This window comes from Triticum aestivum, chromosome 3A (genome assembly GCF_018294505.1).
Source record: "Triticum aestivum cultivar Chinese Spring chromosome 3A, IWGSC CS RefSeq v2.1, whole genome shotgun sequence".
In the NCBI taxonomy this organism is placed as follows: Eukaryota; Viridiplantae; Streptophyta; class Magnoliopsida; order Poales; family Poaceae; genus Triticum; species Triticum aestivum.
Window position 1 is genome coordinate 662756488 of NC_057800.1, and position 13082 is coordinate 662769569.

The 13082-nt window shown below is 42.1% G+C and overlaps 2 protein-coding genes across 7 annotated transcripts; both read left to right on the forward strand.

Moving 5' to 3' along the window:
* The first annotated feature begins 3867 nt into the window (after positions 1–3867).
* On the forward strand, positions 3868–5021 carry LOC123059003 (keratin, type I cytoskeletal 9). Its single transcript, XM_044481668.1, has 2 exons — positions 3868–3894; positions 4156–5021. Exon 2 carries the CDS (start codon positions 4202–4204, stop codon positions 4787–4789), a length of 588 nt encoding a protein of 195 aa, XP_044337603.1. The 5' UTR covers positions 3868–3894; positions 4156–4201; the 3' UTR covers positions 4790–5021.
* Positions 5022–6709: 1688 nt separating this feature from the next.
* LOC123063053 (protein FAR1-RELATED SEQUENCE 5) lies at positions 6710–12746 on the forward strand. 6 transcript variants are annotated; one of them, XM_044486781.1, is made up of 8 exons: positions 6710–6994; positions 8153–8213; positions 8305–8401; positions 8530–8620; positions 8755–8970; positions 9708–11847; positions 11942–12057; positions 12452–12746. In XM_044486781.1, exons 6-8 carry the CDS (start codon positions 10054–10056, stop codon positions 12462–12464), a joined length of 1923 nt encoding a protein of 640 aa, XP_044342716.1. In that variant the 5' UTR covers positions 6710–6994; positions 8153–8213; positions 8305–8401; positions 8530–8620; positions 8755–8970; positions 9708–10053; the 3' UTR covers positions 12465–12746. The 6 variants fall into 6 exon arrangements, with proteins under 6 accessions (XP_044342716.1, XP_044342714.1, XP_044342718.1 ...); XM_044486779.1 differs by having other exon boundaries at positions 8766–8970; XM_044486783.1 differs by having other exon boundaries at positions 8871–8970.
* The last annotated feature ends 336 nt before the right edge of the window (positions 12747–13082 follow it).

Below are 13082 nucleotides of genomic sequence, written 5' to 3' on the forward strand. Positions count from 1 at the left end.
TTGTACATCTAGAAGGGGGAGGGAGAGTGCTTACTTGCCACATTTTAAAATAGAAAATGTGACTTTTTTCCATAGATATGGGTTATAGTGTATTGTGCACGTACAAATATTTCATGTGAAATATGATGATTTGTGGCATTCAAACATTTTTCTCTTCTAGTTTTTCTTCTCTTGTCTTTTTTCAAAAGCACTTTCGGTAATATTTTTCTTGGAATTTTAGTTATGCCCTCCCTCTTGCGCTTCCCAGCGACGAGTTGTGTTTATTTTTAGAGTGAATTCCACTTTTTACCCCATATTTATACATTTGTGACACTAATTACCCCTTCCAGTGAAAATTCGTCTAGAATACCCCTTTTGAAATCTTTGGACCCTTGTTTTTTGATGCGTGTCCATCAGGTAAGGTGTGAGGTGACGCCCTGTATCCAAAAACATGTGGACGGCCACAAGGAGTGGAACAGATAGACAAGAGAAGGTTGGACAAGATCGCCAATGATGCCCTCCGATCCTTACAGTTTTTTTTACAAATCAATGACGCAACATGCCGATCCTATCGACCATAAACAAACAAAATGTAAAACTGGGGTAAAACCGTGTTAAAAGTCTCCAAAATCTGACATTTCGATAAAAGTTCCGCTAAATAGGGTAATATGTGTCACAAATGTACAACTACAAGGTAAAAAATGGAATTCACTCTTATTTTTACAACCACTAAGTTAGGATTGGGTTGTGCAATTTGAGGGTCGTCGCACAAGATAATATATGTGCATCTGTGCAAGTAGCAGTAGGATTAGTTGCACATTTTTTATACCTTGTGCGAGCTTAAGTGCCATTTCCGTCCTTTTTCCATTTTATCATGTTAGAACATCGAAAGAATCCATGTTGTCGCCCTCGTTTCCAACTTGCAACAAGCCAACAATTACTGGTGAACTGTGATACATGGTAATTATGCAATCGCTGTTCTTAGTACTGGTCTCTCCCCGCAACTCCGGCTCATCGTTATCGATCCATCGATCGCATGACGCCCAACCAATCCACTAAGATCCTGTTGGAACCTGATAGCTAGGATATTAAATTCTTGGCTCTTGGCAAACTTCTCTTCCTAGGATAGCTAGCTGTTTCATTCCAGCTTGCTAAAAAACATACTGAATTTTGCATGTACATCTATCTTTTATTTCGCTCTGAAGAATAAGGATTGACCACTGATCTTGGAGTAGCTGTGATCTGCACGATCGTGATTTACCACACTAATGTATGCGCAAGTGCATCTTAACTAATCTCATATGTCGTCACTACTACTGCCGCTGCTAGCCCTACTACTTTCTGGTCTATCTACTCCGTGAAAATTTGTTACTTGACTTCTGGTGAACTAAGATTAATCTACTACGTACAAATCAGTTTGGCTGCACCTACACGCGATTAAGGAGTAAGGATCACGCTAACTAGCTACTTTCTCGGTCCTCGTATTTTACATCAAACTTCGATCATAGATTCAACTAGCAAAATATAAAGTATTCCCTCCTTTTGGAATTACTTGTCGCAGAAATGGATGTACCATTTCTATGACAAGTAATTCGGGACGGAGGGAGCACATTGCTAAAAAATACATTGCTAGATTCGTATGCAAAAAAAAGATTTCAATAGATTCCTAGAGCGGGCATTGGTTAATTCTTGTATTTGGATACATTGTATTTACATTTTTTATTAATATAAATACCATAGAACGATTGTTTTATGGTTTCAGCTAAAAAAAATTCAATGATACCACTTTTATTGCATACATAACCTATATTTTGTTGTACAAATTTATGGTCAAAATTTCACACGACATACAAACATTACTAATAAATCCAAACGGGTGAAGTATGCCGGAGCAACTTTTGTTATACGTACGTAGACTTAATTAGCCACATTTTCCAGCCCAAGAATGTCTAGTGTGTCGATTATTGTATATCTGTTCCTTTTATCAAGAGGCAAAAGACACATACAAGTACATACCTGCCAATTGGTTTACAAAAATGTTAACTAATAAAGAAGTGTGTTAGCAAAAAACATAGAAAAAATAAAGAAGTAAGTCTATTTCACAACCACCAAGGTTCAAGTTTCACGGACATGAATTTGGGTTCTTATTGTGAAAAAAAAATACTCCCTTCATTTGGAAATACTTGTCGACAAGTGTTTTCGGAGGGAGGGAGTACCAGCTGTAGGGGTCTTCCCCTACAACTTTTCTTTCAAAAAAGTAATGTTAACTAATGTGGTGCAAGTGCATGTAAGTTAAACTGAAGATGTCGCCATAATGTCACTTAGGCGTAGCTGGTGGAGATGCGATTTAGCTAGCGATAAGTCCCTGTGAAAAATGTGAGAGTATATATATGACTATTGACTAATTCACTGATCCAGTCTGAGTCACGCTGAATCGGATGATGGCTCGGTTAAGATTTTCTCACCTACAGGAGGCGAAATTTCCGTCCAAAAGCTTTCCTGATCTTCTCTCTTGTCGCGATCTCTCCCGGCACTGAGCTGATGTAGTGAGCCTGTGTGTCTTTTGCATGCATACGGCACCCAGCCTCCAGAGGTACGTCTTTGCTTGCGTACACTGCTGGTATTTAATTACCAGAACGTCCGTGGATTACTTGTCGGATTGTCTGCTAATGTTTCAAGACCTTCCCACCTATGTGAAAAGCTCGCTTGCACGCTGGAGGTGATAGATAGCTGGCTGTCTGAGAGCCCAGACTTCCTAGTTGAGAGCTTGCGAGCTGATTGTAATAGAATTTTGATTTATTAATAAAGTCCCTGATTCGATGCAAAATAAAAATTTACTTGTCGGATAAGGGGTGACTATTTCCCTTTCAGTCACTTTTTTCTTCACCTTCAAACTGGGATCCAGCGGCTGGAGTTAATCCTGTTCTTCCAGCCAAACCCTAAATCCTAACCACCTCCAGCAGTGAGCTCCCTGACTCTCCTCCGGCTGCAATGCCATGACGAGCCGTTTCGTCCCTGGCGAGGTCCTGGAGCGCCCTCATAGTCGCGTCGTCTCCGTCTCCGTTGAGTTCTTGACTTGCCTCATCAAGGACGTTGCAGCAAGCCGTGTCGCTCCCGTATCGGCTGAAAATCAATGGGGGAGAAAGATTAGTTAGTTGAAGACCCTGTAAATCGTCCGTAACAGGTCCGTGTGTCTAGAATTATCATGTTTTTTTAGCCAGGGAGCACGAAAGAGGTACTCCACTACTTCTGGTTCTAGACCACGACAGTGGAGTATTCTTTTACTGCTGGAGTAGTATAATTTACTTGATTAGTTAGATATTTAACAGGCCGGCAGGTAATGGCCAGGCTAATGGGATAAGGATGAGTGTAAGGAGTAGTGGTCAGTGACCATAGATAGCTTGCAACTTGCAAGGCGCAGTACTTACCACATAGTGATAGTGACATACACCACCCATGCTGCCACACATACCGGTCCATAATACACCACAATGCTTCCTCAAGAAAAAAAATACACCACATACGGCGAAGATCTATCGCCCTGCCCACTTTGAATTAAAAGGAATTTATGAATTAACTACAATGTGTGAAGCTTCGGGTATGGTTCCCACATGTATGCAAGTCTCCTAAGTAGCTCCTTCCACTTGGCAACTAGTGCTGATGATGCTCTTTAATTTAGCTGCATACGTACCCTTCAGGACGTCATTAACCCACATGCACGCAGTTACAAGGGAAAATGGGGTTAGGTTCTCTGAGGAAGTAATCAAAAGAGCACTTTTTTTATTGCACAAACGATGACCTTTGTTGGATAGACACGGTTGGCTTGAACGGTTGTGCCACTATATAAACGGTGCCTGCAGGCTCAAGGCTACATAGGCTTGAGAAGTGCAAGGCCAGCAACCACTTTATTGTCTGGTATGCTCCAAAAGCTTAGCCTCCTCCTTGATTGTTTTTCCGCTTTCTGTTCACTTTTCACTGTGCTGGTTTAGCCAAATATCTTCATAATATCTACTGACTGTTCATCAACAGTTGGTTAGCTTCAGTAATTAGAAGTCCTAAGATGTACCAGTAGAGTTTCTTAACTAATTTCAGAAGTTTTGTGTGTGAGTTGCTCGACCACTTTCCGTCCGATCGATGCATGATTCCTCGATCTAATTGAAGTTCATTTTGGTGTAGCGTAGCACGTATAAGAAGAGGAATTAAGCCCCAAGAGTTGGAGGCGATGTCGTGGTGGAAGTCCAAGTCGCACTTCAGCGCCGACAGCCAGGACTCGAGCTCCGACGGCGCGTACCGCGGAGGTAAGGAACGCTCGCCGTCACGTCGCAAGAAGTCCGACGAAGACGAGGAGGAGTACCGCCCCTACGCAGGCTACGGCGCCAACACCAACCGCGGCGGGGCCAACGAAGGCGGGGGCGGCGGCTACAACAACGGCTACGGCGGCGGTGGCTCGTACAGCAACGGCAACAGCGGTATCACGCCCTACAACGGCGGCGGTGGCTACAACAGCAACTCTTCCTACGGCAACGGCGGCGGTGGCTACAACAACAACTCTTCCTACGGCAACGGCAACGGCGGCGACGGGTACAACAACGCTCCCAGCTGGGCATCCCAGGACACCGGCGGCCGGACGCCGATGTACATAAACACCAGAGAGGTCCACGTCTATGGGGCGCCGCAGAACGACGACGACTACAACGGCGACCAGAAGAGGCGTGGCGGCGGCGGCGGGGGCAGCGGGTTCTTCGGTCCGGCCTTCCATGCCGTCGGCCATTTCGTCGATCGCAGGTTCGGCCTCGACGATAGGAACTGATCGATCACGCCCATATATATGGCTGATTGCGCTGGCCATGCAGATATGCATGGATGCTCGCGACGATCGACTACTACACTACTACTACTACTACTACTACTACGTGCTGTGATGTGTCTTGGATAGTTTCCAAGTGTACCAGTGATGTGCTTCAGTTCTGCGCAGTGATGTCTGTGTGGTTTGTGTTGCATCGTGTACAACATGATTTTATCATGCAGATGTTGTATATGTATATATGTACGCAACTTAATTACTTCTTGTTCTCTCTCAGAAAAAAACTTGGTTACTTCTTGCATGCACATACTCCATGGCAACTTATGATTTTCCTGTAATGATGTGGTCCTCTTTTTTTATCTTATGGCAATAAAAAAGTCCATCTAAGTGCACATATTAAGTGGAAAAGCAAAATTTCTTGTATAATGAATTATTTTAAGTTTGTCAGATGTAGAATTGCTCAAATTTGGAGCACCAAAATTTCTGTATTGGGCTTTCTTCCTTGTTTCCTTTTCATTTCATTCCATTCAATTTGGTTGTCTCTTCCGGGGGCTTATGATGAGCATATATTGCAGTTTATCATATTATTCCAATATCTTATTCTATTTCATATTGTGTACAGGAATTTATAACCCACCTAATTTCAGCCAAAAATCCTTTCTCAGGGTGTCATTATATTTCTTGATGTGGACTCCAATTGTTGCTTCCATGCTGAGTGTAATTCACACATTCTTCATAAAAATCCTACTCTTTGAGATCCAACCGCTGCCATGGATAGCTAGAGCTTACGGGTGCAAGTTCGCCCACCTGTGTTTGATCGGCGGGGAGATTTTTTTTCTACCTTTAACTACATTTTATAGTTTGTCATAGACAACCACAATAGCCCAAAACTTATTGGAAAAATCATCAATATTAGCAAAATACTCCCCGTCAATTGCCGCAAGATATAAACATACGCGGTGTTTAGACATGTTACGGTCCTCAAGATGTAATTCTGATGATTGCTTTACGTATAAATATCATAGTAAGTGCAATACAAAGAAACACAAGATACTTTTAATTTCACCAAAATCTACAAGAACTCTGTATGCCTGCATAGATAGTCAAAGTTTAGAGATATTCTTGGACGCTTTCCATATGAGCTTTTATATACTTTGGAATGAATGTAGTACATTCTGTACGTACGTAAAATCCCATATACATATATTTTTTATTTACCAAAGATCCACAGAAAAATAGTCAGCCATTAACAATAATACACATAATTCCTTTAAAACCGTCTTCCACGGTTCTCCATACATAGCATGATAGATTTGAAGGCAAGAACATAGACGTGGATTGATCTGTTAAATTTATGCGCACGGTGCAGACTCAATTAAAACAATTAATTGACTCGTGTTAGTTTCCATATGTTTGTTTATTTGAAAAAATAACTAGAGACCCTCCTACTGATTGTTATGTAATTGCTGTTAACTAAGGGAGATCCTAAGATTACATGTTTACTCCTAAGAATCTAGTAACAATGCAATTGAAACACATGTGATGCAGTTGATTCAACTGCATTTTCCTGCAGTTAACAACATTGCATTTGAATCAACCTAAAAAACCATTACATTTGATTCAACTATACTCTATCGTTCAATTAACAATGCATCGCGGTTATGAACCATGTATTTCAACTACACTTTTCAACCGTGTAGTTTTTTACTGCATTTTTTCAATTGCATCATGTGTTTAAAACATTGTTTAATATTTTTTGGAGCTCTTTTAGGGTGATTGGCGAGTTACAACTCGTAATTTCGTGTAACTCCACCTCCACTTTTTCCTGACCGTCAGATCTGAGAAATCAGTAAAATAATTATTTTTTGGTCAAAAGGGTAGAATAGTAAAGTTCCACCAATCCGTTCCGCAGGAGAATTAGCTCGCCCGTGCCCGTCCCCCACGCAGATCGTTCTGTTTCTGGTCGCATAGCCGCCGCCGCCGCCCTTTCCGCCGTTCCGATCGAGCGATCCCGCCGCGGCAACGCTCCAAGCAAGCACCAGCAGTCGCCTACCTGGTGTCGCTCCTGCCACGAGGGTTCCGGCTCAACGCCAGGAACTGCTAACCGTCCGCTGCGGCGTGCCGAGCCCACCGAAGTCTTCCCTGCCCCGCCGCCCACTGCAGCGCCTCCCTTCCGTCAAGCAGCCGGCGAGGCGAGCACTCCGTCGACAGGTACCTTTCCCTCCCCTACCCCCCCTCCCTCCCCCCGCCCTGCGTTGCTTGTCAGGTCGTCGCCGGCTGTGAGAGGAAATTTGGGTGCTCCTGCAGTGTCAATTCAGCCTAGACTCTTTGCACAATTAGAGATCAGATAACGGTCAGTTATCGTCCTTCTTCGATGATTTCTTTCTCTTCTTCCGGGTGCAAGGCTCTTTTCCTTTCAGGTTTTGAGAAAATGTTTGCAGCTGGCCCATAAGATGCTCATTTCTATGCGCTGGGATTGCAATGCAATGGTCAGTGGGAGGGGAAAAAAATACATTAAGAGAACCATGAAGAGAGTATCAACAACATTTTTGTCTATAGCTTATCAACTATGTATTCAACATTTGGAAAATTACGAGTACACAAGCATCTCAAACAACCTTGTGTAGAAAACAACAATTCCAGGAAGCCAATATTCTTTACTTCTCTTTCAGGCATTTGTAAAGATATTGTTTGCTCAAATACCTGTGAGGATAACATCGTCCATCCTAATGGATTTACGACTAGCATGTTGTGCATAGAACTCAACATCCTTAGCCGGTTGCTGTGCACATTGGGAAGAATATGTTAATTACACTACCCATAGAGTTTCCAAATATGCAAATCTAACAAGATTCAGAACCATTCTTATTCTGCTGAGGGCAAATAAGCAGTTCAGTACAGATAGTACAGCAGAACGCTATAGTTTCAGAGGTGTTGCTCTGAAAATCCACGTCCTTATGTTCTGATACATCTCCTTTACTGTCGCCGTGCAACCAGTGGTTCCCACAACATCCCCGATCCTGAGCTGGAAATGTGGTCAACTATTGCTTTCTAGCTGATACAGTGTACCACTTAAAAGGATGAGATTCTTGAGTTTGTGGACGGGTTTGGGTGATCTTCAGTGCAACTTGATGTATTATTTCTCACGTGTATTCTACAACCCACCAAGGTCTAGGAGTCACGTTGGCTAAACATTACCTAAATGCATTAAATAGTGCTTTGCTTTATTCAAGAGCACATTCCCAATTGAACTAAATATCTTGAATTGTGTTAGAGGAGCATGCAAATCATATATAAGGATAGTATCTATAGCAGAGATTGTTTGTTAGAGTTTGGTGTATTCTCATCATGAATATTTTGTCTATGCAGAGCTTGTTGTAAGAGAAAAAACCATCAGTATCAGCATGAAATTCGAGATACACAACTCCTAGTACGGCGGCATCCACATCGCTCCCACGATTACTGCTTTTGAAGTTTGTGTATGATATAAAAATTAATGGATGTGCTATGATCTTGTGCAGAAGAGTCAGATCAGTCATAATGTGGCCAAATTCAAATTTGTTTCCCTAGGCCTACTTCTGTGTTGGGCCATGCAATTGGCCAATATATAAGATGCAGGTCTGAACACTTGTACTGCTCATATCTTGGTCAACAGTTATGATGTTGAGTTATGGTCATTCTTTTTGGTACATGGAGTGAGACAAATATTCTGATTCTATTTTTTGTATTTTGTTAACTGACTGTAGAGGGAAGGATGCTACTGGTGAGGAAGTAGTCAAGCCTTATACTCCGACTACACTGGATTCTGATATTGGATACTCTGAGCTTGTTTTAAAGGTAATTTATCGTAAACATGTTCCAACCGCACTGAATGTGTCTTATCATTGATTCTGATGGTAAAAAGATTATGTGACTAGTTGACTAGAATAATTAGCTTAATTGTACACCATATTATTAATTCACTTCTGAAGATATGTTGCAGCCAAATAGTTCTCTTAGAACATGACCAACCATCGACAATTATGAGCTGTTATATCATGTCAACTATTGTGTTATGATTGGTTGCCATGACGAGTATCCCTCCCAGCCCCCTGCGCCGCCGTCTGCCTCTGACGATTCCGCACGCGTGTAGGCGACAGTGGAACAAATTCAGACATTCAAAGATATCCGTCCGTCAAAATATTCAGGTTCTGCACTTTTGTATTTCATGCCATTCTTCCTTTTTTCTCTCGTTTGCATTGCATGTGCACAGTAAACCACATAGTCGTCCATCACTGAATGTCTGAATTTGTTCCATTCAGACATTCAAAGTCACATTCCCCATGCGTGTAGGTGACAGTGGAACCGGTCTGATCGCTTTGCAGTTTCTTAATTTGTTCGCTATGTTCTGAAATCACTTATATAAAAATCAACAAGTTTCTGAATTAATGATGTAAAAAGCATCTAGTTTCTGAAAATCAACAAGTCAGCAATGCTGATCGATGGTCCAAACGCCCATTGCTGATCGAGTAGATGTCACACCCATTGCGGTTTCAGTAAGATTAGATCCAGTTTACGGTAGTTATAAAGCAGATGTCACACGCATTGCAGATGTATTTGTCACGTCTAGTAGATTGAGTGGTTTTGTTATTTCATTTAAGATTTCTTCTATGATTTACTATTACCGTGAACTGATGTATTCATAGCCAGTGAGTTGTAATTGCAGATGACTATTGACTATTGAGTGTGTCTCAATCATGACATTTTGTACAGCGGCTTTTTCTTTCTTCATATGAACAATACTGTAATCATAAAAGGCATGAGATGTTGCACTTTTTTTAACTTATTCTGAACCTTTTATGTTGAGAGGAATATATGAGTAGGGAAATTCTTTTACTTCTGGTGTATAATTGAGACCAATTGTTAATTTGTATGTGATATGCAGGAAGATATGGCCGATATAAGTGCTAAGTGTATGGCTGAGTACGACGACATTGTCAGCAGGATGTTTGATAGCGAGGAAGAGGGTTTTGAGTTCTATAACAAGTATGCTCTTGAGAAAGGCTTTAGTGTGAGGAAAGGATATGTTGAGTGGGATGAAGCGAACGAGAAGATAATTCTGAGGAAACTTGTTTGTAGTCGTGAAGGTTGCCGTGAAGAGAAGCACATGAAGAGGAAGAGAGAAGATAGGAAGAGGAAGCCACGGAATATCACTCGTGTGGGGTGTAAAGCGAAATTTGTCATTGCAAGAGTCGCGAAAACAGGGCGTTGGTTTGTGAAGGATTTCATCGATGAACACAACCATCCTTTGGCCCCACGAGACCTTGCTTGCTTTTTTGCGTTCCCACAGAAGAATCAGTGACGAGCAGAAAGCGGACATTATAGAGATGCAAAGTGTTGGAATCCGGAAACACAAAATCATGGATGTGTTGTGCATGCAGTCCGGTGGATATGACCATGTTGGATGCATGCTGAGGGACATCTATAACTTCTGTCATCGCTACAAGCAGGAAACAGTCGCTGCCGGTGATGCTCAGACGGTGATCCGTCACATGATGGCGCGGCAAGAGAGAGACCCAGATTATTTCTTCAAATACTTGGTTGATAAAGATGGGCATCTGAAGGGATTGTTCTGGTCCGATACTCAATCCCGCCTTGACTACGAGGCTTTCGGTGATGTTGTGGTTTTTGATAGCACATATAGGACCAATAAGTACAATCTACCGTTTGTTCCGTTTGTCGGGTTGAATCACCACCGCAGCACAGTTATCTTTGGATGCGGGATAATATCTCATGAAACTAATGAGGTGTACGAGTGGATGTTGCAGACATTTTCTGAAGCCATGTCGCAGAAGCATCCGATATCTGTAATCACTGACGGGAACCTTGCAATGCAAAGAGCGATCAGGATGGTGTGGCCTGACTCATACCACAGGCTGTGCGTATGGCACATTCAGCAGAACATCGTACGCCATTTGCATGATGATGAGGTTAGGGAAGAATTCAGATCTTTCATATATGACTCGTCTTCTATTGAAGAGCATGAGAGAAAATGGATAGAGTTCTTACGAAGGAATGAAGTGACAAGTGAGGAGTCATGGTTGCATCAGATGTATCAGATGAGGAAGTTGTGGTGTGCTCCATACCTGGTGGGGCGCTGTTTCTTAGGATTGAGCAGCAATCAGCGGAGTGAGAGCCTAAACTCCATGCTACATACACATCTTGAGGGTAAGATGACCTTGTTTGATATGTTAGAGCACTATGAGTGTTGCCTTTCGGGACGACGCTTGAACGAGGCGATCCTAGACATCGTGGCCTTGCAGTCCATTCCATTTACAGACGCTGATGCTTCAAGTCTCGAGAAACATGTTGTCCGGGTTTTCACGCCTTGTATGTTTCAGTTGGTCAGATGGAGCATAAATGCTGTCAGCAAATGTGTTATCAGCGAGATACTAGATGCATGGGAGTTGACTACATATGTTGTGGCTAAGATCGATAGAAGAGAGAAGAAGTTTGAAGTGCGCTGTGAGATGAAGGAAGGTTCTTTGTATAGGATAAGTTGTTCTTGTCGTAAGCTGGAATGCTTGGGAACACCATGCTCTCACATATTCTACATCTTGGGAATACGTCAAGTGGAAGTGCTGCCTAGGTGTTGTGTTCCCATGAGGTGGACGATGAGTGCGAAGTCTGCATTCCCTCCGACCAGAAAGAGTGAGATGTACGACTATTCGGCAAGCCTTGTGAGGTACCGTGAGTTGCGGAATTTGAGTCACGTAGCATGTTTCCGGGCATGTCAATCTAGTGAGGAGTATCAGCGTCTGAAGATGATTCTGAGTGAACAAGTTGGCAGCAAGGAATCAAGCCGTGGTCAGGAGGAATGCATTAGGTTTGGTCCGGTGCTACCACAGACGACGGAAATTGATTGTGGAGATTTGGAAAAGGTTCTGGACCCAGTGCATGTGCAAGGCCGAGGTGCACCGAAGAAAAGGTTGCAGGCAAAGATGAAGAAGCAAAGGTCAAAGAGGAAATGTGGCTACTGTGGGGTGGAAGGTCATGATCGGCGTACATGCAATAAATTGAAAGAGGTGTCAAATATGTCTAACTTTTAATTTTACATCTGATTTACTCATTACTATAGTGCACTAATTATATCTGTTGCTGTGTACGAAATGATGGCAGCAAACTGTTAGCTACAACTCTCTATACAAGGCCATTGGCAAAATGGACGCAGCTGCTGAGCCTCAAGAGAGTGATGTTGTGTTGGTGGCGAAGTGGCCCAACCGCCTCTATCCTATGTGAGCATTACAATGACCACCTGATGGAAACAACCCTCCCAAATGATAACCTGGGAGGTCCTTTGTCCAGAATTAATTGGCCGGTCTATCTGTTTTTGGCAAACCTGCCATTTTAGTGCAAGTTTCACAAATTATGCATGATTTTTAGGTTGTATGTTGCATCACTAGAGTATTTCTAGAGTTACTTCTTTTACATAGAGAAAGCTTTAGTTATTTAAATTGTGATTATATATGCTACCAAAGAGAAATGTGATAGCTTGTTATCTTGTTCTCAATTAAATGTGCTCATAAGAGAGCTTCTTGATCCCAAAGAGAAATGTGATAGCTTGTTATCTTGTTCTCAATTAAATTTGTGTGCCGCTATCCTAAACCTCCTCTGCTTTCTCTGAAACAGGGTTGCCATGTGAAGAAAAAGGATATGTGGGAGCTTTTAGATGGACAAAGGCTCCAGCAAGGAAGAGAAGAGAGCTGCATTTCCTTACTTGCAATTCTAGTAATTATCTTTGTTATAACTTGTAGAGTGTACCCGCAAAAAAACTTGTAGAGTGTGACGGATTAATTAGGATGCTACGTAATCAGAGTACGTACACTATCATATGTATCATGACTGATTACGACCAATGTGCGCGTTCCATGAACAAGACTCCCATTTATATGTTTATTAATGATATTGTGTTGTGCTTGCTCTACTACATCTGTACATTATTTGTGGAATTGGTCTTACATGGCACTATTTCAACTGGAGTTGGTCGAGTCGTCCTACTCATTTTTTATGCGAATGAACATTGTTGTCGCCCGAAATGCTTGTACGGAAGGAGCACTGAAGACTTCATGTTGGGGTTTATCCTAAGCTTGTTGATAGGTGATCATTTCTGGCTTAATGATGGAAAATATGCATTTTGACAAATTGCACCAAAATTTTAAGCTAATACTCGTTGCCCGTCTCATGAAATGTGCCTATGAAAATTTGCATCAATCCAAAATGTAGTGACATTCTTAGTAAAACTGGTCGTTTAATTGATGTT

Coding starts and splice junctions, on each gene's coding strand:
- LOC123059003 (XM_044481668.1), top strand. CDS start 4,202: ATGTCGTGGTGGAAGTCCAAGTCGCACTTCAGCGCCGACAGCCAGGAC.
- LOC123063053 (XM_044486781.1), top strand. CDS start 10,054: ATGAACACAACCATCCTTTGGCCCCACGAGACCTTGCTTGCTTTTTTG. Junction 11,848..11,941: donor CATGCAATAAATTGAAAGAG/GTGTCAAATATG, acceptor AAATGATGGCAG/CAAACTGTTAGCTACAACTC.